General features: G+C 34.8%; 1 protein-coding gene across 1 annotated transcript; it reads left to right on the top strand.

The window, feature by feature from the left end:
• The first annotated feature begins 1,819 nt into the window (after positions 1–1,819).
• Positions 1,820–25,567, top strand: LOC123527558 (DNA-directed RNA polymerase II subunit RPB4-like). Its single transcript, XM_045307092.2, has 4 exons — positions 1,820–1,916; positions 15,917–16,097; positions 17,655–17,750; positions 23,769–25,567. Exons 1-4 carry the CDS (start codon positions 1,847–1,849, stop codon positions 23,845–23,847), a joined length of 426 nt encoding a protein of 141 aa, XP_045163027.1. The 5' UTR covers positions 1,820–1,846; the 3' UTR covers positions 23,848–25,567.

Here is a 25,567-nt window from a genome sequence, read left to right as displayed (position 1 = left end):
GATTCACATCTAACATCAGGCGCATACACATCCTCGATAATATATGCTCATTTATGAGTTATTTTCGTGTATCAATACAGACACAGATACAGATGCATTTTGAATTGTTTAAGTCTTATGTTGCATGTGACTAGATCAGTCTGAAGTTGTATCTCTGGTATTCAAGTGTCTACAAGTCCGAATCGTCCTGCTTCACTGTAATACACGAGAGAGGGGAATAGTCCCGTTTTAAACCCAAACAACCTTCCAGGGGACCATCTTTACCTTACTGATAATGCAGAGGCTACTGGTGCTGGAAGCATGCTCAAACTGCGTCTAGACCTAGTTGTTTTTACAACTTAAAGTGGACATGTTTCTTTATAAAGCCTATAATGTCTTATTAGCTGGTAACCAATCTGATCACCACTACTTCTCCTTGACGTTAACAGCATACTCGCCAAGCTTCCTGTCGTTCGATCGATCTTACGTACTTATTATATTACCATCGTCTTTTATGTCATACATAATGGCTAGTCTTCACACCACAATATATGGCTTCTTTCACAGATTTTATCAGTCCTCTTGCTTTCCCATGCCGACGGCGGAGTATAGATTTTTGGCGTTGTCCATCCGACTGTTCGTCCGTAGGTCCGAAATTGAAAGAGTTTTAAATTTAAAAAGATATTTTAGTAAGAATTATTAAACCTCACATAATTATTAATTAGCACATGACCTTTGATCACATCCACCTAGATTCAGTAAAAGTTGAGTTTCCTCCTTGATTTGGTTAATAATAAGGATTTTGACTGTATCTAAGTCACCTATGGATGGATCTTCATGAAGTTTTACGAAATATAGTTACACAAAAATATATCACTACAGGTGTACATTTCGTCAGGATCACTTCAATAACCAGATTTTTTGCCCTTCAATTATTGTACAATTCATAAATTCTTACATAACAAGTAATTTATTGGTGAGTTTACAATCATGAAACTTTGTACAAAATAGATCACTAAAAAGTTTTCCCCCTAATTTTGTAAAAGAAACAATAGAAACAGTTGCCAGCTCCTTTTGTACATAACTTGTGCATACCTAAATATCTAATATCTTTCAAAAGATAGTCCCCTCACCAAACAAAACAATTTATTCTGTGGGGGATATAATTTCAATGCATTTGCTTGTTGGAGTTAGTTAGTTTTGGGACTACGATGCACATGAAGAAATTCATTTTGGTGGAAGATTGTCAGTAACTATTAAAGAAAACCAAATGTCAATAGTTAATCATAGTTTTTCAACAGTATTTCAGTCATGTAACGGCGGGCAGTTAACCTTACCAGTGTTCCTGGATTCTGTACCAGTACAAACCTGTTCTCCGCAAGTAACTGCCAACTTCCCCATATGAATCAGAGGTGGAGGACTAATTTTACACACACAAAAATAAATAATAATAATCTTGTCCTACATCATTTTTTTGGTGTAAAATGGACCCCATTGGAAATAAGCATTTAGCTTATTGGGTTATCCATAGGTCCCTAGCATTTTAATAGCACAGGTAATTTTTAGTAATGGCATTTGGTATTATCTTATTAAAAGTATGCGAATTATGATACTGTGCTACGAGGGTTGTCCCAGAAAATTGTGAACTTTGTTTATTATTTCGAAAATAAGCCACGTATTTAATGTAAAGAATTGTGATTTCTTTATAGAAAATATGTTTTATGAAGTCATGTCTGTGATATTTATGTATTGTAATGTGTTCTTTTATGCTGTGGCTTAAATGTAAATATATAAATAAATAAATACATGTCGCAATCACCCGCAATGTACGGCACTACACGGTAATAACGGAAATTAGACTTACAAAATGGCGACAGGCACGACAACTTCACAGGACCAACAAGAAGAAGATGCTTCTGAGCTACAGTTTCCGAAAGGTTTATTTGAATTTTATGTTAATATTGCAAACTAGAGTTTTATTCAATGGATGAGAGTGACGGTAGTACATATGTCGTTATAACCTGACCATATGTCCTATGTTGATACTTTAATTAGATTTGGATAGTGGAATTATTCGGATGCGTGTTTGCAGCTTCTAAATGGTATAAAGTTGACGCAGATTACTTTCAATTTTTCATCTGTCATGATAAACATGTACAAATGTTCACCAAGCATACTATAATAATGATGACATAGTCAAACTAATTTGACGTGATCCTAGGAAATACCAAAGAAGTATAAAATACACAGAATGGCAACTGGCTGTAATCTCGCGTGAGCTCGTGTCAGAGCGTGATTCGGCGTTATCTTACTAAAAACAAACATCGGTGAGCATGCAGTTACAATTTGTATCTTTAAAACTACATTTAAAATACATGTTAGCTTCTAAAACAAAATTAGTTTAATGAGAAATGGTCTTAAGACACGAAGTACAGGGTTTTTTGCCATCGAAAGAAGCGTGGTCATACGGTGATAATTATTTTACCGATGAATAATTGCTTTCGCATACAAAATGGCGCGTGGAGAAAGCGCCACTTCCGGTAACGAGATCTCGTTTTTTTGTCACGGGAGGTTGGCGAGATTTGCTCTATATGCCTTTCAAGTTGCCAATCTATTTATTTTATAGCTCTTTGGAAATACTTAGTCCTAAATATAGATAACTCATATCACGTTATAAGTTCATTTTAATTGATATTTTACATTTTTTTATTTTCCATGTTATGTCAGGTCTTAATGTTGAACTGAAATAACGTATAGCACTAAAATCGCTTCAGATCTGAATTTTGATCTGAAGGTTTTTTAACGACTTTCTGGAAAAAATGACTGAAACTTTCACTTTGAGTGTGAAGAATAATCATAAATGTGCCTTATGGCAGCGATAAAAGTTATATTTTACCTTATTTGTTATCAATTATCCGATTAATTAATCCAGTATCCAGTACCTTGAAAATTTTGAATAGTGGCACGGTAATAACCGAGGGTGTTCCGGATGTAAACATGATTTGCATATTAGAATCATTTCTTGAACGAAAGTTACCTTTTCTCTATCCCATACAGAGAAACTATAAATGTCAATATTCTTTCTATTTTCAGAAGAGACATTTAAAATTTATAAGGATCAAAATAGAAAATATACATTTATGATGAAAATAAATCAAAATTACAATGAAAATATTTGGCGGGAAATATTTTTTCGTCTACCGCCGATCAAATTTAATTGGTACTTTCAATTTCGAAACAAGATGGTGGCACGTCAAATATAAACATTCGATGTCAAAAAGACGGAGCGTCATTTCGTGGATAATAATGGATTGTAAATCATTTTAACCTTGCAGAATTGAAGCAGAGGTATATAATTTTTGTTCCATCTAGGTACAAAGTTTACCGACTTTAAAATGTTTTAGAAATTGAATTTATGCTACACTTCTTTCATACTTAGCGTTTAGACGTCGAAAAAGGCTTTGATAGTAAAAATGTAAAATGTCAGAATATTGAATGTTGAACGTCAAATGACAACTTTTTCATGTCTAATTACCGTATTTGGACTAAGGAAATACTGAGATAATTTTTTCATATATTCATGTCAAACGCTCGAAAGACCAAAATAGTGGAGGAAATTTACTATGAAGTTTTCATTGCTGCTGACACTTTACCATACATGTGATCTCCCGCGCGGGAGGGTCAAAATCCCGATTTTTTCACCTTGCCTCCCGTCTCCCGACCAAAACCACAATTCTCCCGCTTTTCACAAAAAGAAAAATAAATAAATAAAAAAAAATCAGTATTATGACTGGGTTGATAATTACCGAGGAGTGCCAAACATGTTTACACAGTAAATCAAAGTGTCACTGACTGTTGTGTATTATACATGTCTGAATGATTGACACACAGGTAGCAAGAGGAAAGAGTTGTTTTTCACAGGTTAATTTTGATAACGTGATCATTTTAAAATTGTTTGTTTTGAAAAGGGCTTGTCAACCTGTCTCACGGGGCCGAATGTCGGCCCATTCTCAATGCTAATTAGGCTCAATTATTTACAAATTTGAAGCAAAAAACTCCCAGTCGTAAGAAATAATTCCCAGCTGAAATGAATTTTTGATTATTCAAAGTAATAAAATCACATAAATAATTGTTGGAAAAACCAACCCATTACTATTTTTAGAACATGAATGTTACTTCCCCTTATACAGTTACGCCATTTTCTTATAATGTTTACCAAATTAAGTTGCTAATAAAATTGGACTTATTTCATTGAAAATTGGATGAAATCACACACTCATTTATTTGATAACATCAATCTACATTATTTTGGTAAGGGTAAATACATGTTGATGCATTTCTGTTTTCTGTTTTTCATGTCAAAATCATTAATGATCAGTATTTTTATACAAATGTGGGTGGGGTAAGGAATTGACATAATTTATGAGTTGTGTTCAGACCAGTTTAGAGCTTCGTTTTTTAGCTCACCTGAGCAATGCTCAGGTGAGTTTTTCTGATCGCTCGATGTCCGGCGTCCGTCGTCTGTCTGTCTGTCGTCTGGCGTCTGTCGTCTGTCGTCTGTCAACATTTAGCTTGTGTATGCGATAGAGGCTGTATTTTTCAACTGATCTTCATGAAATTTGCTCAGAATGAATACCTTGATGAAATCTAGGCCGAGTTTGAAAATGGGTCATCTGAGATCAAAAACTAGGTCACTAGGTCAAATCAAGGAAAAACCTTGTGTATGCGATAGGGGCTGTATTTTTCAATTGATCTTCATGAATTTTGGTCAGAATGATTACCTTGATGAAATCTAGGCCGAGTTCGAAAATGGGTTATCTGGGGTCAAAAACTAGGTCACTAGGTCAAATCAAGGAAAAACCTTGTGTATGCGATAGGGGCTGTATTTTTCAATTGATCTTCATGAATTTTGGTCAGAATGATTACCTTGATGAAATCTAGGCCGAGTTCGAAAATGGGTCATCTGGGGTCAAAAACTAGGTCACTAGGTCAAATCAAGGAAAAACCTTGTGTATGCGATAGGGGCTGTATTTTTCAACTGATCTTCATGAATTTTTGGTCAGAATGATTACCTTGATGAAATCTAGGCCGAGTTCGAAAATGGGTCATCTAGGTTCAAAAAGTAGGTCACTAGGTCAAATCAAGGAAAAACGTTGTGTATGCGATAGAGGCTGTATTTTTCAATTGATCTTCATGAATTTTGGTCAGAATGATTTCCTTGATGAAATTTAGGCCAAGTTCGAAAATGGGTCATCTAGGGTCAAAAAGTAGGTCACTAGGTCAAATCAAAGAAAAACCTTGTGTATGCAATAGAGGCTGTATTTTTCAACTGATCTTCATGAAATTTAGCCAGAATGATTACCTTGATAAAATCTAGGCTGAGTTCGAAAATGGGTTATCTGGGGTCAAAAACTAGGTCACTAGGTCAAATCGAAGAAAAACATTGTGTATGCAATAGAGGCTGTATTTTTCAATTGATCTTCATGAAATTTGGTCAGAGTGATTGCCTTGATGCAATCTAGGTCGAGTTTGAATATGGGTCATCTGAGGTCAAAAACTAGGTCACTTGGTCAAATCAAAGAAAAAACTTGTGTATGTGATAGAGGCTGTATTTTCCAATTGATCTTCATGAATTTTGGTCAGAATGATTGCCTTGATAAAATCTAGGTCGAGTTTGAACATGGGTCATCTATGGTCAAAAACTAGGTCACCAGGTCATATCTAAGAAAATGCTTGTTTGATCGCAAGAGACCAATTTTTTGGTCCAATCTTAATGAAAATTGGTCAGAATATTTGTTTCCATGAAATCACTAGGTAAAACATGTTTTACACTGTTATGGTGTCTTTCTAAGGTGAGCGACCTAGGGCCATCTTGGCCCTCTTGTTTTTTCAGTCCTCAAGAAGACTGAAAATGTTAATGCAATGTTCACCACCATTTCAGAACTAAATTGAGACTTTGTTTCTACAAATTTATTCTGTTAAGAAAGTTAAAAGTTAGAACAAGAGGAGCTTCTGTAAGACAGCATGCTCGACTTTTCTCAGTGATTAACTCTGAATTAAAACTTTGCCAGTAAAAGGGGCATAATAGTCAATAGCTTTCAATGTAACAGAGATATTGGACATTATATAAAACTTTACCAAAAAAAAAAAATTTAAAGGTCCATTACTAAGGGAAAGTGAGTTGGCAATTTTTTTCATAGCCAGTGCATAGACTTCTGCAAGACACTAAATAATGAAGATTGGCAGGTCAAAATTTACAGAAGGTCTTTGGAACTCAAAGAAATGTATGTGTATTATGTTGAAATTTCAATGAATCGACAGAATGACCCCCCAGGTCTTTTTAACTTTCTTCCTACTTCATAGAAAAATAATTGTATATATACTGCGATTTATTTCGAATTTCTACATACCAACGTTGATTTTCCAATAAAATGAAATAGTTTCTGTGCTTTTTAAAAGAAATTAAAACGTTCACTTTCCTTAGTATTGGACCTTTAATGTACCGGTAAGTTAAAAAGTGGCATACATGTAACTCTGTCAAAATTCAAATCAAGAGTTATGAGGATTGTTTCTTCTGGTGTAGACTTACGCGTTATTGTGTGGCCTAAAATGTTGGATTTTTTCTTCAGGTTTTGTGTCCGTGCGCTTAATTTATGTCGATAAAAAAACTCCAGTTTTGAGACCCCAACTCCAGCTGAAAAATGGCAAACCTCCAGTTTTGGGATTCTGAACTTATCACATGTATGCTTTACATGCTATAGTTTTAAATGCCAAATATATCACAAATTGGCCATAAATTCATATAAAACTTACCAGGGTTCCCATTCACGTAAATATGTATGTTTTTCACGTATAAATTTCAATCTGAAACATACAGAAAATTGCTCCAGTATGTATTTTCATGCAACCAAATTGCTGACCAGAAAGATGCTGAAATTGTTCCAAATCAAAATAACAGCAAACTTACAATGCAATCAATCCGAAAGCAGCTGAAAAATTAACAGTTTGTGGAATTCCAGTGTTTATTTTAGTCGTGTCTGGTGTTATTTGACAGGTTCTGTGTGAAATATTTAACACGCAAGTTATCAGTAGAAAATTACACAGTCAAGCACATGGTAATTTTTGAGTGAAGTAATTGATTGCTGTCTGCATATGCAAGAAAAATTAACTAAACTAATAGTATACTAAATATGTATTGTATTCAATATACAATATGCACGCTTTTCTCATGACTTACATTGACATTTATTTAGTAAGTTGTAGTGAGGCCCTGATAGAAAGTTTAGTAATGCATGAAGATTATATAGAATAATGCATAGTTTTTTTACATTCCTTTGAAGAAAATTAACGACATTAAGAAACGTTATTAAGTTTTGATCCTTTAGCCAAAGTTATTTATTTATTGTTCTCAATGGTGATACATTGGTTTACACAACATTTATATATCAAAATGTAAAATGTATATATCCAGCAATGAGAAATAACAAAAAAAGTTAAATTGGTAACACAAAAATTCATTGTCGTCAAATATAATTACAATGGTTTAAGGTAATGGTTGTAATTACTACATATTAAGGTAGCTGATAGGTAATGACTCTATGTAATGTATTTTAAGCAATTCTCAATTTAAACATTCTCTGGAGGGAACTAGCACGATCATTTGCTTTACTTGAAAAACGAATAAATGCTGAAAAAGCATATGGAGATTACTCTATTTGATGATTTTCGTTACAGGTCAACTACCCTAAACAAACTAAAAGGTGTTTTATTTATTGTTGAAAACAAAGTAATCAGATAATTTCAGATATCAACATTAACTTAAAACTTACACTGTTTACAAAACTTGAAAAAAGGTTTTTGTTGGTGCCTCTCATTTACAAATATATCAACAATTATCACCTGAATTGAGTGCATTCATAAGTGGAAAATATTGATGGTAAAATGGAGTAGGGGTTTGTTTACAATATAAAATCTTTAATAACTTCTTTAAGGTACGTTTTTGGTATGATTTTGGTAAGCTTATAATAAAGAGCATGTCATTCTCTTTCACTTAGAATTTTTTGAAGCGTTTTAGACTCTTGGCTAGTCTTGGAATTTGACTTTATTAAAAGACAAAAGGAAGTTCAGTATAGGCTCTTTCAAAATGTTGAAAGTAGAGTAAACTTACATTATATACTCTATTGAATTTATTTAGCTGTGGGACCTTTTGATATAGATTATAATTGGGGAAGTCCTAAAATCTTTGAAAAATGATCAATACAAGAGTTGTCCATTTTGCTTCAGATATTTTGAGAAAGTCATTTTTAGCTCGACTATTCGAAGAATAAGTAGAGCTATCCTACTCACCACGGCGTCGGCGTCACACCCTGGTTAAGTTTTTCGTACCAGTCCACATTTTGACAAAGTCTTTTGAGATAAAGCTTTGAAACTTTCAACACTTGTTTACCATCACCATGTCCAGTTATAGGCAAGAGTACATAACTCTGTCAAGCATTTTGACTGAATTATGGCCCCTTTTGACTTAGAAATCTTGGTTAAGTTTTTCGTACCAGTTCATATTTTGACAAAGTCTTTTGAGATAAAGCTTTGAAACTTTCAACACTTGTTTACCATCACCATGTCCAGTTGTAGGCAAGAGTACATAACTCTGTCAAGCATTTTGACTGAATTATGGCCCCTTTTGACTTAGAAATCTTGGTTAAGTTTTTCGTACCAGTTCATATTTTGACAAAGTCTTTTGAGATAAAGCTTTGAAACTTTCAACACTTGTTTACCATCACCATGTCCAGTTGTAGGCAAGAGTACATAACTCCATCAAGCATTTTGACTGAATTATGGCCCCTTTTTGACTTAGAAATCTTGGTTAAGTTTTTCGTACCAGTCCACATTTTGACAAAGTCTTTAGAGATAAAGCTTTGAAACTTTCAACACTTGTTTACCATCACAATATCCAGTTGTAGGCAAGAGTTCATAACTCCATCAAGCATTTTGACTGAATTATGGCCCCTTTTGACTTAGAAATCTTGGTTAAGTTTTTCGTACCAGTTTTATTTTTGTAAAGTGTTTGACATATGGCTTTGAAACTTTTATATCTTGTTCAGTATAATAGTCTCTATCAATAGGCAAGAGTACGTAACTCTCTCCTCTTTTTTGGCTGAATTATGGCCCTTTTTGAACTTGGAAACTGGTTCTGTTTTGTATATGTCCATGTTTTGTCAAGACTATTTGACATATGTCTTTTTAAACTTTAAACACTTGTTTATCATTATGATTTCCATCTCTAGGCAAGAGTACATAACTCTGACAACTATTTTGACTGAATTATGGCCCTTTTTGGACTTTCAAATTTGTTCAGTTTTTCTTACAAGTCAGCGTTTTGTCAAAACTATTTGAACTGTGGCTTTGAAACTTTTAACACTAGTTTATCAACATGATTTCCATCTGTAGGCAAGAGTACAAAACTCTGTCAACTATTTTGACTGAATTATGGCCCCTTTTGGACTTGGAAATTAGTTAAATTTTTCATATAAGTCCATGTTTTGCCTAACATATAACTTAACATATTTGCCATCATGGTCACACATTGCCATTTAGTGCAAGACTAATCGAAATCCACAAATACAGGAACATTTTTTGTTTAATCCATTTTTAGCTCGACTATTCATAGAATAGTGAGCTATTGCACTCGCCCATGCGTCGGCGTCCGCGTCGGCGTCCGCGTCCGCGTCCCGATTTTGGTTAAGGTTTTGTATGTAAGCTGGTATCTCAGTAACCACTTGTGGGAATGGATTGAAACTTCCCACACTTATTCACTGTGACAAACTGACTTACACTGCACAGGTTCCATAACTCTATTTTGCTTTTTTACAAAATTATGCCCCTTTTTCGACTTAGAAATTTTTGGTTAAGGTTTTGTATGTAAGCTGGTAACTCAGTAACCACTTGTGGGAATGGATTGAAACTTCACACACTTATTCACTGTGATGAACTGATCTACATTGCACAGGTTCCATAACTCTATTTTGCTTTTTTACAAAATTATGCCCCTTTAAGTTTTTCGACTTAGAAATTTTTGGTTAAGGTTTTGTATGTAAGCTGGTAACTCAGTAACCACTTGTGGGAATGGATTGAAACTTCACACACTTATTCACTGTGATGAACTGATCTACATTGCACAGGTTCCATAACTCTATTTTGCTTTTTTACAAAATTATGCCCCTTTTTCGACTTAGAAATTTTTGGTTAAGGTTTTGTATGTAAGCTGGTATCTCAGTACTTATTAATGGGAATGGATTGAAACTTCACATACTTGTTCACTATCATGATCTGACATGCACTAAGCAAGTCCCATAACTCTACTCTCTTTTTTTTCAAAATTATGCCCCTTTTTCGACTTAGCAGTTTTTGGTTAAATGTTTGTATGTAATCTGATATCTCAGTATCCACTAATTGGAATGGATTGAAACTTCACACACTTGTTCACTGTCATGATCTAACATGCACTGTGAAGGTCCCATAATTCTACTTGGCATTTTTACAAAATTATGCCCCTTTGACTTAGCAGTTTTTTGTTAAGTTTTTGTATGTAAGCTGGTATCTCAGTATCCACAAATTGGAAAGGATTGAAACTTCACACACTTGTTCACTGTCATGATATGACATGCAGTACAGAGGTTCAATACCTCTACTTTGCATTTTACAAAATTATGCCCCTTTTTCAACTTTTGTATTCATTCAATTGACAAGGCTGTTGAATAGTCGAGCGTTGCTGTCCTCCGACAGCTCTTGTTTTGTTTAGTCTGAAAATCTGTGGAAATATTTTGACCCCATTCTTCAATCAATTCTTCGAATAGTCGAGCGCGCTGTCATCCGACAGCTCTTGTTTTAGATATCAAATATTTCTATTTTTGACATGGAGAAGAGGAAAACCATACATATATTTAGAAAATTGGTGCACTTAGCTATCACTTCACTCTGAAAAAAACCCTGTAAAGATGAATTTGAATATTTAAGGTACCATCTCTAAATAGTAGCTCTAATAAAATATTTCTGATATTAGTTTTATTGTGTATTTTAATAATACAAGTCAACATTAATGCTAGAGCTTTGTGCAAAACTGTTATGGATAAAGTATGATTATGTCAGTGCCCCCCGGCGTGCATCACCCGATAAAAAGGTGTAAAACGGGCAGGGTGCCTGGTGGGGGAACAGGGCGGAATGAATTTCGAACGGGCGATGCACCCTGCTAAAAATAGCTAGCTGGAGCACTGATGAAATAAACTAGTTTTGCACAAATCTCCTAAATTTTATGATACAGTCTATAGTAGAAATAAACTTCGAAATATCAAAACCCCCAACTTTTGAAATTCCACCCCCAGTTTGATGATATAGGGGGTATAAAAAACCCACACCAAGTCTGGTGGGAACCCTGACTTACATCCATATCAAAAGTGGATTCAATTCCTCATTGATTGTAGTAAAAATTATCAAATAATTTCCAAAATTATGAATTGATGAAAGATTCCATTAATTACTACGCTTATAAAGTAGTTTGTTTTTTCAGAATGAAGACATAATGAATTTGAAACTTTATCGGTGATTTCTGTCAGTAACTGTTATATACTTTATTTACCAATTCTAGAATACTAATGAAAAGCATTTTACAAGTTTATTGTTTTAATCCTTCAATCATTTGTCAATCCCAAGAAAACACGAAACTGATAAAAGATTCCATTAAATACAACGCTTATGACAAATTACTATTATTAATAATGTATCAAATTTGCAATCATGTTTATCTCGCTATTAAGGCATAATAATTATATAATCGTAAATACTTCTGTTTACCATCATATGCAATGTGTTTAAAACACGAAAACATGAGTACACATTTTTTAAATCATTACCTGATTTTGATAGATAGATAAAAGTTTCTTCTCCTCATGTACCATTTTAAGTATTCATAATCAATATTATTGATTACCAGACCTCTAGACAAACATGAGTCACCTAGGAGTCAGGTAACCGGACCTCTAGACCTGGACTTCAAGCCACCCATATAAGGCTGGCTAGAGGTCCAGCAATCAGTCTGAATACTTAAAATGGTATCTGAAGAGAGACTATATTAAATTTATCAAAAAAAGGTTATGATTTTCAAAAATTTGCATGCCTTTTTAGCTCACCTGAGCCAAAGGCGCATGGTGAGCTTTTTGTGACCACTCAATGTCCGTTGTCAGTTGTGTGTCGTCCGTCGTGTGTCCATCAACATTTTCTATAAAAGTCTTCTTCTTGAAAACCACTGGACAGAGTAACACCAAACTTCACAGGAATGATCCTTAGGTGGTGCCCTTTCAAAATTGTTCAAAGAATTTAATTCCATGCAGAAATCTGGTTGCCATGGCAATGGAAAGGAAAAACTTTAATAATCTTCTTGTCCAAAACCTCAAGGCATAGACCCTTGATATTTGGCCTCACTGTGACATCATCTAATGGTCTTCTACCAAAATTGTTCAATTTATTCCCCAAGGATGGAAAGAGGCCCTGTCCTGGGGGTCCCAAGTTTTACATAGACTTATATAAAAGAAAAAATTAAAAATCTTCTTGTCTAAAACCACATGACCTAGGCCTTTAATATTTGGTATGTAGCATTGCCTTGTGGTCCTCTACCAAAATTGTTCAAATTATAGTCCTGGGATGAAAAGAGGCCCTGCCCAGGATGGTCTCAAGTTTTACATAGATTTATATAGGAAAAACTTTAAAAATCTTCTTGTCTGAAACTGCAAGACCTAGGCCTTTGATATTTTGAATGTAGCATTGCCTTGTGGTCCTCTATGAAGATTGTTCAAATTGTGCCCCTGGGGTGAAAAGAGACCCCACCCCTGGGGTCCCAAGTTTTACATAGACTTACATGTACATAGGAGAAAACTTTAAAAATCTTCTTGTCTGAAACTGCAAGGCCTAAGCTTTTGATATTTTTAGCTCACCTGAGCAATGCTCAGGTGAGTTTTTCTGATCGCTCGATGTCCGGCGTCTGTCGTCCGTCGTCTGTCGTCTGTCGTCTGTCGTCCGTCGTCTGTCAACATTTAGCTTGTGTATGCAATAGAGGCTGTATTTTTCAATTAACCTTCATGAATATTGGTCAGAATGATAACCTTGATGAAATCTAGGCCGAGTTCGAAAATGGGTCATCTCGGGTCAAAAACTAGGTCACTAGGTCAAATCAAAGAAAAACCTTGTGTATGCGATAGAGGCTGTATTTTTCATTTAATCTTCATGAATATTGGTCAGAATGATAACTTTGATGAAATCTAGGCCGAGTTCAAAAATGGGTCATCTCGGGTCAAAAACTAGGTCACTAGGTCAAATCAAAGAAAAACCTTGTGTATGCGATAGAGGCGGTATTTTTCAATTAATCTTCATGAATATTGGTCAGAATGATAACCTTGATGAAATCTAAGCCGAGTTCAAAAATGGGTCATCTCGGGTCAAAAACTAGGTCACTAGGTCAAATCAAAGAAAAACCTTGTGTATGTGATAGAGGCTGTATTTTTCAATTCTTCTTCATGAATATTGGTCAGAATGATAACCTTGATAAAATCTAGGCCGAGTTCGAAAATGGGTCATCTCGAGTCAAAAACTAGGTCACTAGGTCAAATCAAGGAAAAACCTTGTGTATGCGATAGAGGCTGTATTTTTCAATTGATCTTCATGAATTTTGGTCAGAATGATTGCCTTGATGAAATCTAGGCCGAGTTCGTAAATGGGTCATCTCGGGTCAAAAACTAGGTCACTAGGTCAAATCAAAGAAAAACCTTGTGTATGCGATAGAGGCTGTATTTTTCAATTGATCTTCATGAATTTTGGTCAGAATGATTGCCTTGATGAAATCTAGGCCGAGTTCGAAAATGGGTCATCTCGGGTCAAAAACTAGGTCACTAGGTCAAATCAAAGAAAAACCTTGTGTATGCGATAGAGGCGGTATTTTTCAATTGATCTTCATGAATTTTGATCAGAATGATTACCTTGAAGAAATCTAGGCCGAGTTCGAAAATGGGTCATCTGGGGTCAAAAACTAGGTCACTAGGTCATATCACGTAAAAACCTTGTGTATGCGATAGAGGCTGTATTTTTCAATTGATCTTCATGAATTTTGGTCAGAATGATTACCTTGATGAAATTTAGACCAAGTTCGAAAATGGGTCATCTCGGGTCAAAAACTAGGTCACTAGGTCAAATCAAAGAAAAACCTTGTGTATGCAATAGAGGCGGTATTTTTCAACTGATCTTCATGAAATTTAGCCAGAATGATAACCTTGATAAAATCTAGGCCGAGTTCGAAAATGGGTCATCTGGGGTCAAAAACTAGGTCACTAGGTCAAATCGAAGAAAAACATTGTATATGCAATAGAGGATGTATTTTTCAATTGATCTTCATGAAATTTGGTCAGAGTGATTGCCTTGATGAAATCTAGGTCTATTTTGAATATGGGTTATCTGAGGTCAAAAATTAGGTCACTAGGTCAAATTAAAGAAAAATCTTGTGTATGCGATAGAGACTGTTTTTTTCAATTGATTTTTATGAAATTTGGTCAGGTTGATTGCCTTGATAAAATCTAGGTCGAATTTGAATATGGGTCATCTGAGGTCAAAAACTAGGTCACTTGGTCAAATCAAAGAAAAAACATCTGTATGTGATAGAGGCTGTATTTTTCAGTTGATCTTCATGAATTTTGGTCAGAATGATTGCCTTGATAAAATCTAGGTCGAGTTTGAACATGGGTCATCTAGGGTCAAAAACTAGGTCATATCTAAGAAAATGCTTGTTTTATCGCAAGAGACCAATTTTTTGGTCCAGTCTTAATGAAAATTGGTCAGAATATTTGTTTCCATGAAATCACTAGGTCAAACATGTTTTACACTGTAATGGAGTGTTTCTTAGGTGAGCGACCTAGGGCCATCTTGGCCCTCTTGTTTGAGTTGCATTGGCCAGTGGTCCTCTACCATAATTGTTCGAATTATTACCCTGCGGTGAAAAGAGGCCCTGCCCTGGGGGTCCCAAGTTCAACATACATTTGTATACTAGACCTAGGCCTTTGATATTTTGAATGTAGCATTGCCTTGTGGTCCTCTATGAAGATTGTTCAAATTGTGCCCCTGGGGTGAAAAGAGACCCCACCCCTGGGGTCCCAAGTTTTACATAGACTTACATGTACATAGGAGAAAACTTTAAAAATCTTCTTGTCTGAAACTGCAAGGCCTAAGCTTTTGATATTTTTTGAGTTGCATTGGCCAGTGGTCCTCTACCATAATTGTTCGAATTATTACCATGCGGTGAAAAGAGGCCCTGCCCTGGGGGTCCCAAGTTTAACATACATTTGTATACTTATATAGGGAAAACAAATAAAAATCTTGTCTGAAAGTCAAAGGCCTAGGCCTTTGATATTTGGTATGTAGCATTGCCTAGTGGACCTGTAACAGGATTGTTCTAATTATGACCCTAGGGCGAAAGGAGGCCTGCCATGGGGGTCACTTGTTATATGAGTATAAAAGGAAAAAAATACTTCAAAAATTATCAGATCATATTTGCTAGACTGTTTAATTATATATACCTGATGTACCCAAGTGATTACGGGTCACCTTACTCTGACCTTGACCTACTTTCTTGTTTTTTAAGTTACAGCCTTGAAATTTGGATGACATGTACAGTTTTGCATACTGATCTTTAAAAACTGACTTTCAGTGACGATGAATGTGACCTAATGACCTACTGTCTTAATTTATTAGCATCAGTTTGCTATTTGAAACATGTAGGTCATATTACTCAGGTGAGCGATTCAGGGTCATCATGACACTCTTGTTTTGTGGTATTGCATCGACAGGAAACAAAATTATTGATATTGTATGATTTTCAGAATCTTTCTATTTTTCTCTCCTTCAGAGTTTGAAAATGCAGAGACATTGCTTGTGTCTGAAGTTCAGATGCTGCTAGAACACAGAAAAACTCAAAATGAGAGTGCTGAGGAAGAGCAAGAATTATCTGAAGTGTTCATGAAAACATTACAATACACACAGAGATTTTCAAAGTTCAAAAACAGAGAAACAATAGCGGCTGTGAGAAGGTAATTAGTTGCTTATAACATAAACTCAAGTTTTCTCCTCCCATCTTATGAATGCATGTTGTGTCATATAATACTGAAACTGTTTTGGCAACATGTCTTTATTTTATTTTGTTTTTAATAAAATCTTATGATGTTCTCAAAAATGTTTTATCTTAAGCCATTTGAAAGTGACAGTATTATTCCTTGTTTTAAAAGAGATAAAATTAAGTGGTTTATAAGTTTTTTTAGAATATTTCCTGGTACCTGTGTGCTAACGTTGTCAAAACATGCCTTCAAGAAATTCTATGGATCATCTAATATGATCTTATTATAGTAAAGAAACTTAGGAGTCTGAAATTCATGTGACTTGATATGCAAGTGGTTGAAAGTATTGACTACTATATTCAGATGTTAACTCTTTTATCCCATAGTAGTTAATACTTTAAGGAAGTCAATCTGACTTTTAGAAGGTTTTGGTTTACACCGAATCCTGCCTGAATGGAGTTCAAAGTTTCCTTTTCATAAATTATATCTAAAGAATGTAATCAAGTTCAAAGTTAACAAGCTTGGAAAGAAGCAAAAGTGAAAGCCTTCAAACAATATGAAAACTTGAATTAACATGATTAAGGATATCAAGAAATTTTGTTAGATTTGTAAACCTGCATAGCAAGAACATAGAAAGTATGAGATTTATGTAGTTTTTGGGTGCTGATACATCGACATATTGCTGAACTGAAACCAGATACAGAGATTTGATTAACGTTTATGTTCTCTTATTAAAGAAAAGTGTGTGTATTGTTATCTATACACTAAATTCAGAAAATGCAACTTTTGAAAAATAAACAAACATTACTTTATTGGTAGTAACACAGTAACATTTAAATTAAATGAAAAATTGTACAGATGTTTGAAATACATTATACAGCTTCTGTACTGGAAAACATTTTAACAAGTCACTTCTAGATACATTGCAAAACATTTGTATTGTTAAGACTGTAAGTGGCCTGCCAAGATGACATTTGGTGAAAATGCCAAGAAAATGGTCATTTTCAACAACATATGAATAAATACAAACTTTCCCCGAATGCCATACATCTGTATGGCATTGTACGGTAATAGAACCTCTAACATTGGTAGTCTTTTGGGGAATGGTACATGTATATGGAAGATTGCAGTTGTCTTTTACATTTCATTAAAAATAAAATAATTTAGCTTTTTCTTTAACTGGAATGAACTTTCTGTTTATCCATTATTGCAAGAAATTTCTCAAACTTGTTGATTTCCATAAAAGATTTATAGAAGTCGGTATGACAATTAACCCTTAGCCTGCTGCAGGCGAATTTAACAGCCTTTGCAAACAGCTTGGAACCAGATCAGACGCCGATTAAATCGGCGTCTGATCAGGTTCCAAGCTGTTTGCTACTCTGACAATATTTCTTCCAATTTTGGAGCAAATTGAATGAACTTTACAATTTTAGCAGACAACATTTCCAGCAGACGACAATTTATCTAGCATGCTAAAGGTTAAAGCTTAAGGAAGATATCTTCAGTTCTTTTTTACTTCTACATATATTTCAGCTTGCTCATGCAGAAGAAATTACACAAGTTTGAGCTGGCAGCGTTAGCCAATCTCTGTCCAGATAACGCAGAAGAAGCAAAGTCACTTATTCCAAGGTATAAATTTGATAGAATTGTAATATTCTTGTTTCTGTTTAATCACACTTATGCTAAATTGATGTCATGTTAATGGGTGATGACATCAATGTTTCTGTTGCGACCTAGAAAGAGTGCTACTATATTTATTCTTCTGTTTTAGATAAAGAGCATATTAGAATCGAAATAATGTATATCAAAATTGTGTTTTAGTTAAATTAATATATTCAAAATCAGTTATATATGTTGCCAGAATAGTTCACTCAGGCTATGCCCTTGTGAAGTTATTCTGTGGACAAATAGCCTCTTTTTCATGTATCAATAACATTAAAACACAACTTTTCTATACATTATTTCTTTAATGTAATAATTATTGAGGCCATTATGTCACAAAACCTGAATTGGGGAAAAATAATCTGGATAAATTCATGAACATTCTTTTACCTTTCAAATCTGAAAATTTGAATAAGTTATCGTTACTTTGTTAAGAGTAACGCAGCTTTAAAGTTACTCACTGGACACATTTTGAAATGTGACATCTAGATGTCTTGAAAGCATTTTGACATTCAGTGTGTTTTGTGTCATTTTTGTGACAGATGCAAATCCAACAATTATTTGACATCATAATTGTATTTAAACATATTTGGAAAGTGCTTGAACACATTTAGCCAAAAAATGGCTTTTTTGTTTCATTAAGGGCCTTAGTAGCTGTCTGTTCATCACAAATATCTGTTTTAGCTCACCTGAGCATTGCTCAGGGTGAGCTATTGTGATCACTCTGTGTCTGTCGTGCGTCCGTCTGTCGTCAACAATTCAGTTTAAAAGACATCTCCTGCATAACCAGTGAATGAAACTTGGCTCGGATGTTCCTTGGATGGTCCTCTACCGGCTTTAGGGTCAATGATCCTCTTGTTTTTAGCTCATCTGATTTTTTGCATTGCCTGGTTAAGTTTTATGTTTAAGTCAGCTTTTCTCCTAAACGATTAAAGGTATTGCTTTGAAACTTGCAACGCTTGTTCACCATCATAAGCTTACCCTGTACAGCAAGAAACATAACTCCATCCTGCATTTTGCAAGAATCAGATTTCTTGGTTAAGTTTTATGTTTAGGTAAACTTTTCTCCTAAACTATCAAAGCTATTGCTTTGAAACTTGCAACAGTTGTTTACCATCATAAGCTGACTCTGACTGACTCTGTACAGTAAGAAACATAACTCCATCCTGCATTTTGCAAGAATTATGGCCCATTTTGGACTTAGAAATTTACTTAGCATTTACTTTGTTTTGAATAACTCAACCGTAATATACTAGTTTCTAGTTTCTACATGAACACAAGAAAAAGAATGTTTTTTCCATTATTTTAAATCAGTTATTTTGAAGTGATTATATATGTCACCAGTACAGATTTTCTTATGGAATGGCCCATGTACAGTGTATATTATATATGTGTTAAAGGCCAGCAGTGAGCAATGGCTGACCCACTCTAAAGACCACCAATTTCATTCCCAAATTAAAGGCACTGACCTTTAGATTTTGGCTAAAAATTATCTTTCTTTAAAATTGAAGTTTGGTCATATCATGAGCATAAGAATTTGAGCTTTTGTTTCTAGACTTACCTTAAAAATGCCAAATCAAGAAAAAAAAACACATGCCTGAATCAGGAACAGAAACCAGGCTGCCTAGACAATAAAAATTTTCCTGTGTTCTTGACCAGTACTCCATGGAGGGATACATACTTAATGATTGTTAAATACTAGTATAAAAGCTTCATAATTAAGGCAGTTTACCTTTGGTACCCTGTTACAAACACTTTTCAATTTTGAATGGAAAAAATGGTAAAAATAACCGATTCTTACGTGTTTCATTTCAAAGCATTCATAAGAAATATAGCAGTTATTTTCTGATAATTAAAAAATTCCCCTTTTTTCTTGTCGCACAATCTGTAGGTCAGTGCCTTTTACATATTTAATGTATATTAAAAGATTATTTCCTAGGCAAAGCATCTTTATATACAGGTTTGACTGTTGCTCAGTTATTGTATACTGTTAAATAAACAATTGATGGATTATTGTCTGATTAACAACAAGGCAAGTGTTTACATTGTTTTTGTTTGTTTGTTTTGGTTGAACGCCGTATTTCAACAGTATTTCAGTCATGTAACGGCGGGCAGTTAACCTAATCAGTGTTCCTGGATTCTGTACCAGGCAGTACAAACCTGTGCTCTGCAAGTAACTGCCAACTTCCCCACATGATGTTTACATTGTAGATACGAAGGAATTGAACCTTTTTCGTTAAAGATCCAAGCATCTGAATAATGAACCATGGTGAATCAGACAATATACCACAAAGATGCTTTATTTTCATTTTAACATGCTCAGTGAAATAAAAAAGATAATTAGCCCTATGTGGTTCTGGGACGATCTGTGTATGAAAAGAATTGGAACCACTGCCTTACCCTTGCATGATCGTAAGAGGCGACTAATAGGGTTTTAACACTTGGTTTTGCAGTAACTCTGTGATTCCAGCAGGTATGCAAATTTTTTTTATTTCGATGTAAATGAGATGTGGAACCAAAAGTTGTAGTCCTGTTTGGTGCCATATAACTTATACTGTGTTGGTGCGCCGTTAAACCCAAATAAATAAACTTCTAAGTTGATTCATCTAAGTAATTTATGGAAGGGGCATCATAGTCTCTGTCTTACACTGGCATCAACTGTTGTTTATAGCAGAATTTGCAACACTACAGTAAAACCTGTCTTAAGCAGCCAGCCAAGGGAGTGGGGAAAAAGTGGCTGCTTACAGAAGGTGGTTGCTTAATGCAGGTAATTTATAGAATGAATGACCCATTTTGAGAAATGAGACACTGGCTGCTTCAGACAGGTTGGCTGCTTAATAGAGGTGACCGCTAAGGCAGGTTTAACTGTACTTCCTTCTTTATTTAAGTGACACTCAAATAGAATCTTGTAAGGATAAGATGTTGTCAAATCAACTCTGTAAATAAGGTTAAAACTGCTTTTTTTTAGCTCACCTGTCACATAGTGACAAGGTGAGCTTTTGTGATCACCCTTCGTCCGTCGTCCGTCCGTGCGTCCGTCCGTCAACAATTTCTTGTCTGCACGATATTGGTTTCATTCATGATTTTATTTTAACCAAACTTGCACACAACTTGTATCACCATAAGATCTCGGTTCCTTTCTTGAACTGGTCAGATCCCATTATGGGTTCCAGAGTTATGGCCCCTGAAAGGGCCAAAATCAGCTATTTTGACCTTGTCTGCACAATAGCAGCTTTATTTATGATTTGATTTTTACCAAACTGGCACACAATTTGTATCACCATAAGATCTTGGTTCCTTTCTTGGACTGGCCAGATTCCATTATGGGTTCTAGAGTTATGGCCCCTGAAAGGGCCAGAATTAGCTATTTTGACCTTGTCTGCACAATAGCAGCTTCATTTATGATTTTATTTTAATCAAACTTGCACACAACTTGTATCACTATAAGACCTTGGTTCCTTTCTTGAACTGGCTAGATTCCATTATAGGTTCCAGAGTTATGGCCCCAAAAAGGGCCAGAATTAGCTATTTTGACCTTGTCTGCACAATAGCAGCTTCATTTATGATTTGAATTTAATCAAACTTGCACAAAACTTGTGTTGCCATAAGATCTCAGTTCCTTTGTTGAACCGGCCAGATCCCATAATGGGTTCCAGAGTTATGGCCCCTGAAAGGGCCAAAATTAGCTATTTTGACCTTGTCTGCACAATAGCAACTTCATTTATGATTTGATTTTAAGCAACCTTGCACACAACTTGTATCACCACAAGATCTTGGTTCCTTTCTTGAACTGGCCAGATTCCATCATGGGTTCCAGAGTTATGGCCCCTTAAAGGTCCAAAATTGGCTATTTTGGCTTTTGCAGCCATATAGAGACTTCATTTATGGTTTTATTTGATACAAACTTCTAAAATATCTTCAACAACAATAAATCTTGGATTCCATGACAAATCAGATCCAATTGTAGGTTCCAGAGTTATTTTATATTTGATTACCTCCCCTGATTGTAGTCAAAATGGATTTATATCAGTAAGTACTTATAGGACTTGTTTGAAATTTCATTATTGTCATTAGTTGGACTGAGCCAATCAGGGTAGATAACTATGGACTGATTTTATGTCAAATTACCTCCCTTTATTTCAAATTAAAATGGGTATATCTCCGTAACTAATGAAGATACTGATCTGAAATTTCATTTATGTCAACAGATTTATTTGGCAGATCCTTCTTTTGTACATTTTCTTTTTAATTACTTCCCTTTTACATTACTATAAATAACTTATTTTTAGTAACTTTTTTACGTCCGTCCGTGCGTCCGTCCGTCAACAATTTCTTGTCTGCACGATAGTGGTTTCATTCATGATTTTATTTTAACCAAACTTGCACACAACTTGTATCACCATAAGATCTCGGTTCCTTTCTTGAACTGGTCAGATCCCATTATGGGTTCCAGAGTTATTGCCCCTGAAAGGGCCAAAATCAGCTATTTTGACCTTGTCTGCACAATAGCAGCTTTATTTATGATTTGATTTTTACCAAACTGGCACACGATTTGTATCACCATAAGATCTTGGTTCCTTTCTTGAACTGGCCAGATTCCATTATGGGTTCTAGAGTTATGGCCCCTGAAAGGGCCAGAATTAGCTATTTTGACCTTGTCTGCACAATAGCAGCTTCATTTATGATTTTATTTTAATCAAACTTGCACACAACTTGTATCACTATAAGACCTTGGTTCTTTTCTTGAACTGGCTAGATTCCGTTATAGGTTCCAGAGTTATGGCCCCTGAAAGGGCCAGAATTAGCTATTTTGACCTTGTCTGCACAATAGCAGCTTCATTTATGATTTGAATTTAATCAAACTTGCACAAAACTTGTGTTGCCATAAGATCTCAGTTCTTTTGTTGAACCGGCCAGATCCCATAATGGGTTCCAGAGTTATGGCCCCTGAAAGGGCCAAAATTAGCTATTTTGACCTTGTCTGCACAATAGCAACTTCATTTATGATTTGATTTTAACCAAACTTGCACACAACTTGTATCACCACAAGATCTTGGTTCCTTTCTTGAACTGGCCAGATTCCATCATGGGTTCCAGAGTTATGGCCCCTTAAAGGTCCAAAATTGGCTATTTTGGCTTTTGCAGCCATATAGAGACTTCATTTATGGTTTTATTTGATACAAACTTCTAAAGTATCTTCAACAACAATAAATCTTGGATTCCATGACAAATCAGATCCAATTGTAGGTTCCAGAGTTATTTTATATCTGATTACCTCCCCTGATTGTAGTCAAAATGGATTTATATCAGTAAGTACTTATAGGACTTGTTTGAAATTTCATTATTGTCATTAGTTGGACTGAGCCAATCAGGGTAGATAACTATGGACTGATTTTATATCAAATTACCTCCCTTTATTTCAAATTAAAATGGGTATATCTCCGTAACTAATGAAGATACTGATCTGAAATTTCATTTATGTCAACAGATTTATTTGGCAGATCCTTCTTTTGTACATTTTCTTTTTAATTACTTCCCTTTTACGTTACTATAAATAGCTTATTTTTAGTAACTTTTTTATTATTGGCCGTAGGGAAAAACCGAGACCACTTTTCTGTGGTACAACATGGATGATACCTCCAATTTTTAGGTGTATTTTGACATATCTGTACCTTGTAAGAATTTTTGTTTCTTTTTGGTTAAATTTCTTTCCTTTGTTGTTCCTGTCCTTTGGACTTAGATATTTTTTCTGAGGACCTTCTTGTCCTCAAGTGCAATGATAACAGGTGAGCGATATAGGGCCATCATGGCCCTCTTGTTTCAAAATCTTGCTGGTTAATTTGATTTCGATTAGATATAACTTTTTGCTGATATGCAATGGTCTGTGATAGGTCAGAGAATTCTCATGGCAATATAACCATTACATTTGGCATTCAAAACAAAAGGGCTGAGCGCTATGATGTAACACTCATATATCTGTTGCAGTTTAGAGGGAAGATTTGAAGATGAAGAATTGCAGCAGATTTTGGATGATATCCATACCAAAAGAAGCTTCCAATACTGAGAGCATGGTTGCCAAGCAATTACTCAATGTGGGAGGAGCTACTGTAATACTGGAAATGATTGACATTGATTCTGCGGAACAAAAGTTGTGTTGTGTAGAAGCTGATTGGCTGATGTTTTGATTTTGTCCCAGAAACAGTGTAGTGCAAATTCTTGTCTGCAGACCATACATTCAATTTTTGAACTATAATTTTGGTAAAAAGAAGTTGTTCGATGATATCAATACATTTGAGCCACGCCATGAGAAAACCAACATAGTGGCTTTGCAACCAGCATGGATCCAGACCAGCCTGCACATCCGCGCAGTCTGGTCAGGATCCATGCTGTTCGCTTTCAAAGCCTATTGCAATTTGAGAAATCGTTAGTTAACAGCATTGATCCTAACCAGACTGCGCGGATGCGCAAGCTGGTCTGGATCCATGTTGGTCACAAAGCCACTATGTTGGTTTTCTCATGGCGCGGCTCATTTGTAAAAGTTACATTTTGTTAAGGAGACCAAGTTTACTTTTTTAAAAGTTTACAGTATGTATTTATTCTATGCTTTTCAGTGAAATAGTAGACTATATCACTGAAAAAATTACTCTTTTCACTATTGCAAAGAAGAGAAAAAAATATTTTTATTTTTTAGTGGTACACAACTGCATATAAATGCAAGAGAATATGAATTAAAAATAATAAGAAATTGTTTCCAAAATATACTTCAGTAATTCATAAAAGATATACAGAATTCTTTCATGTAATAGGCACCCAGGGTGTTCTCTACCATGAAAAGCTGGAATGTTCCGGTATGACCTAATAATGTGTTGGTGTGACATTAAACCCAACAAAAACAAACCAAAAATGCATACTTTTTGTTCACCCAGTTATCTAAAGAGATTGCAAATCATGGTTTAAAGTCATACTAACAAATGATTAATGTGGGGAAGTACAAGAAAAAAATGCTTGCACCATCAGTCAGCATTATGACAGGAACACACCAGCTGTGCTTGGCTTCTTTGAAAGTGTAATAATGAAAGGGAAGTAGCCATTTTGGCATTCAGCCACAATAAAGAATTTTATAATGAAACTGTATTATGTAAATGAGTTATGTCATGACACAGCGAAAACAAGTTTATATACCACATCTCTTCAGATGAACACTCAATGAATGAAAAAATAAGAAAATTTTAGAAATTTTTTCTCCTTTTTTTGCCCAAAAAATAGCAGTACTGGAATATTTGACAGATAGATAAAGAGCTTTGAAGTTGGTAAGAGACATGGTTATGTGTCACGTACATGTACTTATCTTTTTCATGGAATAATTTTGATACATTTCCATACTTATACGTTATGCAGTCTCTCTCTTTGGGAAAAATATTCTTTAATTATTTTTGTTTTGGTAATAATTCAGTGAGCAAGGAGCTTTTATTTGGAGGAATATGGTTTCTCCCTGTTTGTATCATACTGCATATGCAGTTATTATCTTGATTATAAATAATAAGGTATTTTGATCTCAAATGATAGCACGTTGTAATCGGTACTATTTTCATCTATACATATATATGTCATCATCATTTCTTGCAATTTTATATGATTATTGATTAATATTTCTTGAAGAAAAAAATCTGCAAGGAATAAATATAGTTACTGAAAACTTTGTTTCTATTTTTGTTTTAAGTTCAGATGGGCTAAAAAGTATCTCGTACCTTAATATTTGTCTTAGATAAACATCATGTGTCAGA

This window comes from Mercenaria mercenaria, chromosome 14 (genome assembly GCF_021730395.1).
Source record: "Mercenaria mercenaria strain notata chromosome 14, MADL_Memer_1, whole genome shotgun sequence".
Taxonomy (NCBI): Eukaryota; Metazoa; Mollusca; class Bivalvia; order Venerida; family Veneridae; genus Mercenaria; species Mercenaria mercenaria.
Note: the sequence above shows the minus strand (reverse complement) of the source record. Positions and strands in the feature narration are given on the sequence as shown.

Excerpts from the sequence above, each read along its gene's own strand:
- LOC123527558 (XM_045307092.2), top strand. The coding sequence starts at position 1,847 with ATGGCGACAGGCACGACAACTTCACAGGACCAACAAGAAGAAGATGCT. Across the intron at positions 16,098-17,654 it reads ACAATAGCGGCTGTGAGAAG|CTTGCTCATGCAGAAGAAAT; the intron begins GTAATTAGTTGC and ends CATATATTTCAG. Across the intron at positions 17,751-23,768 it reads GCAAAGTCACTTATTCCAAG|TTTAGAGGGAAGATTTGAAG; the intron begins GTATAAATTTGA and ends TATCTGTTGCAG.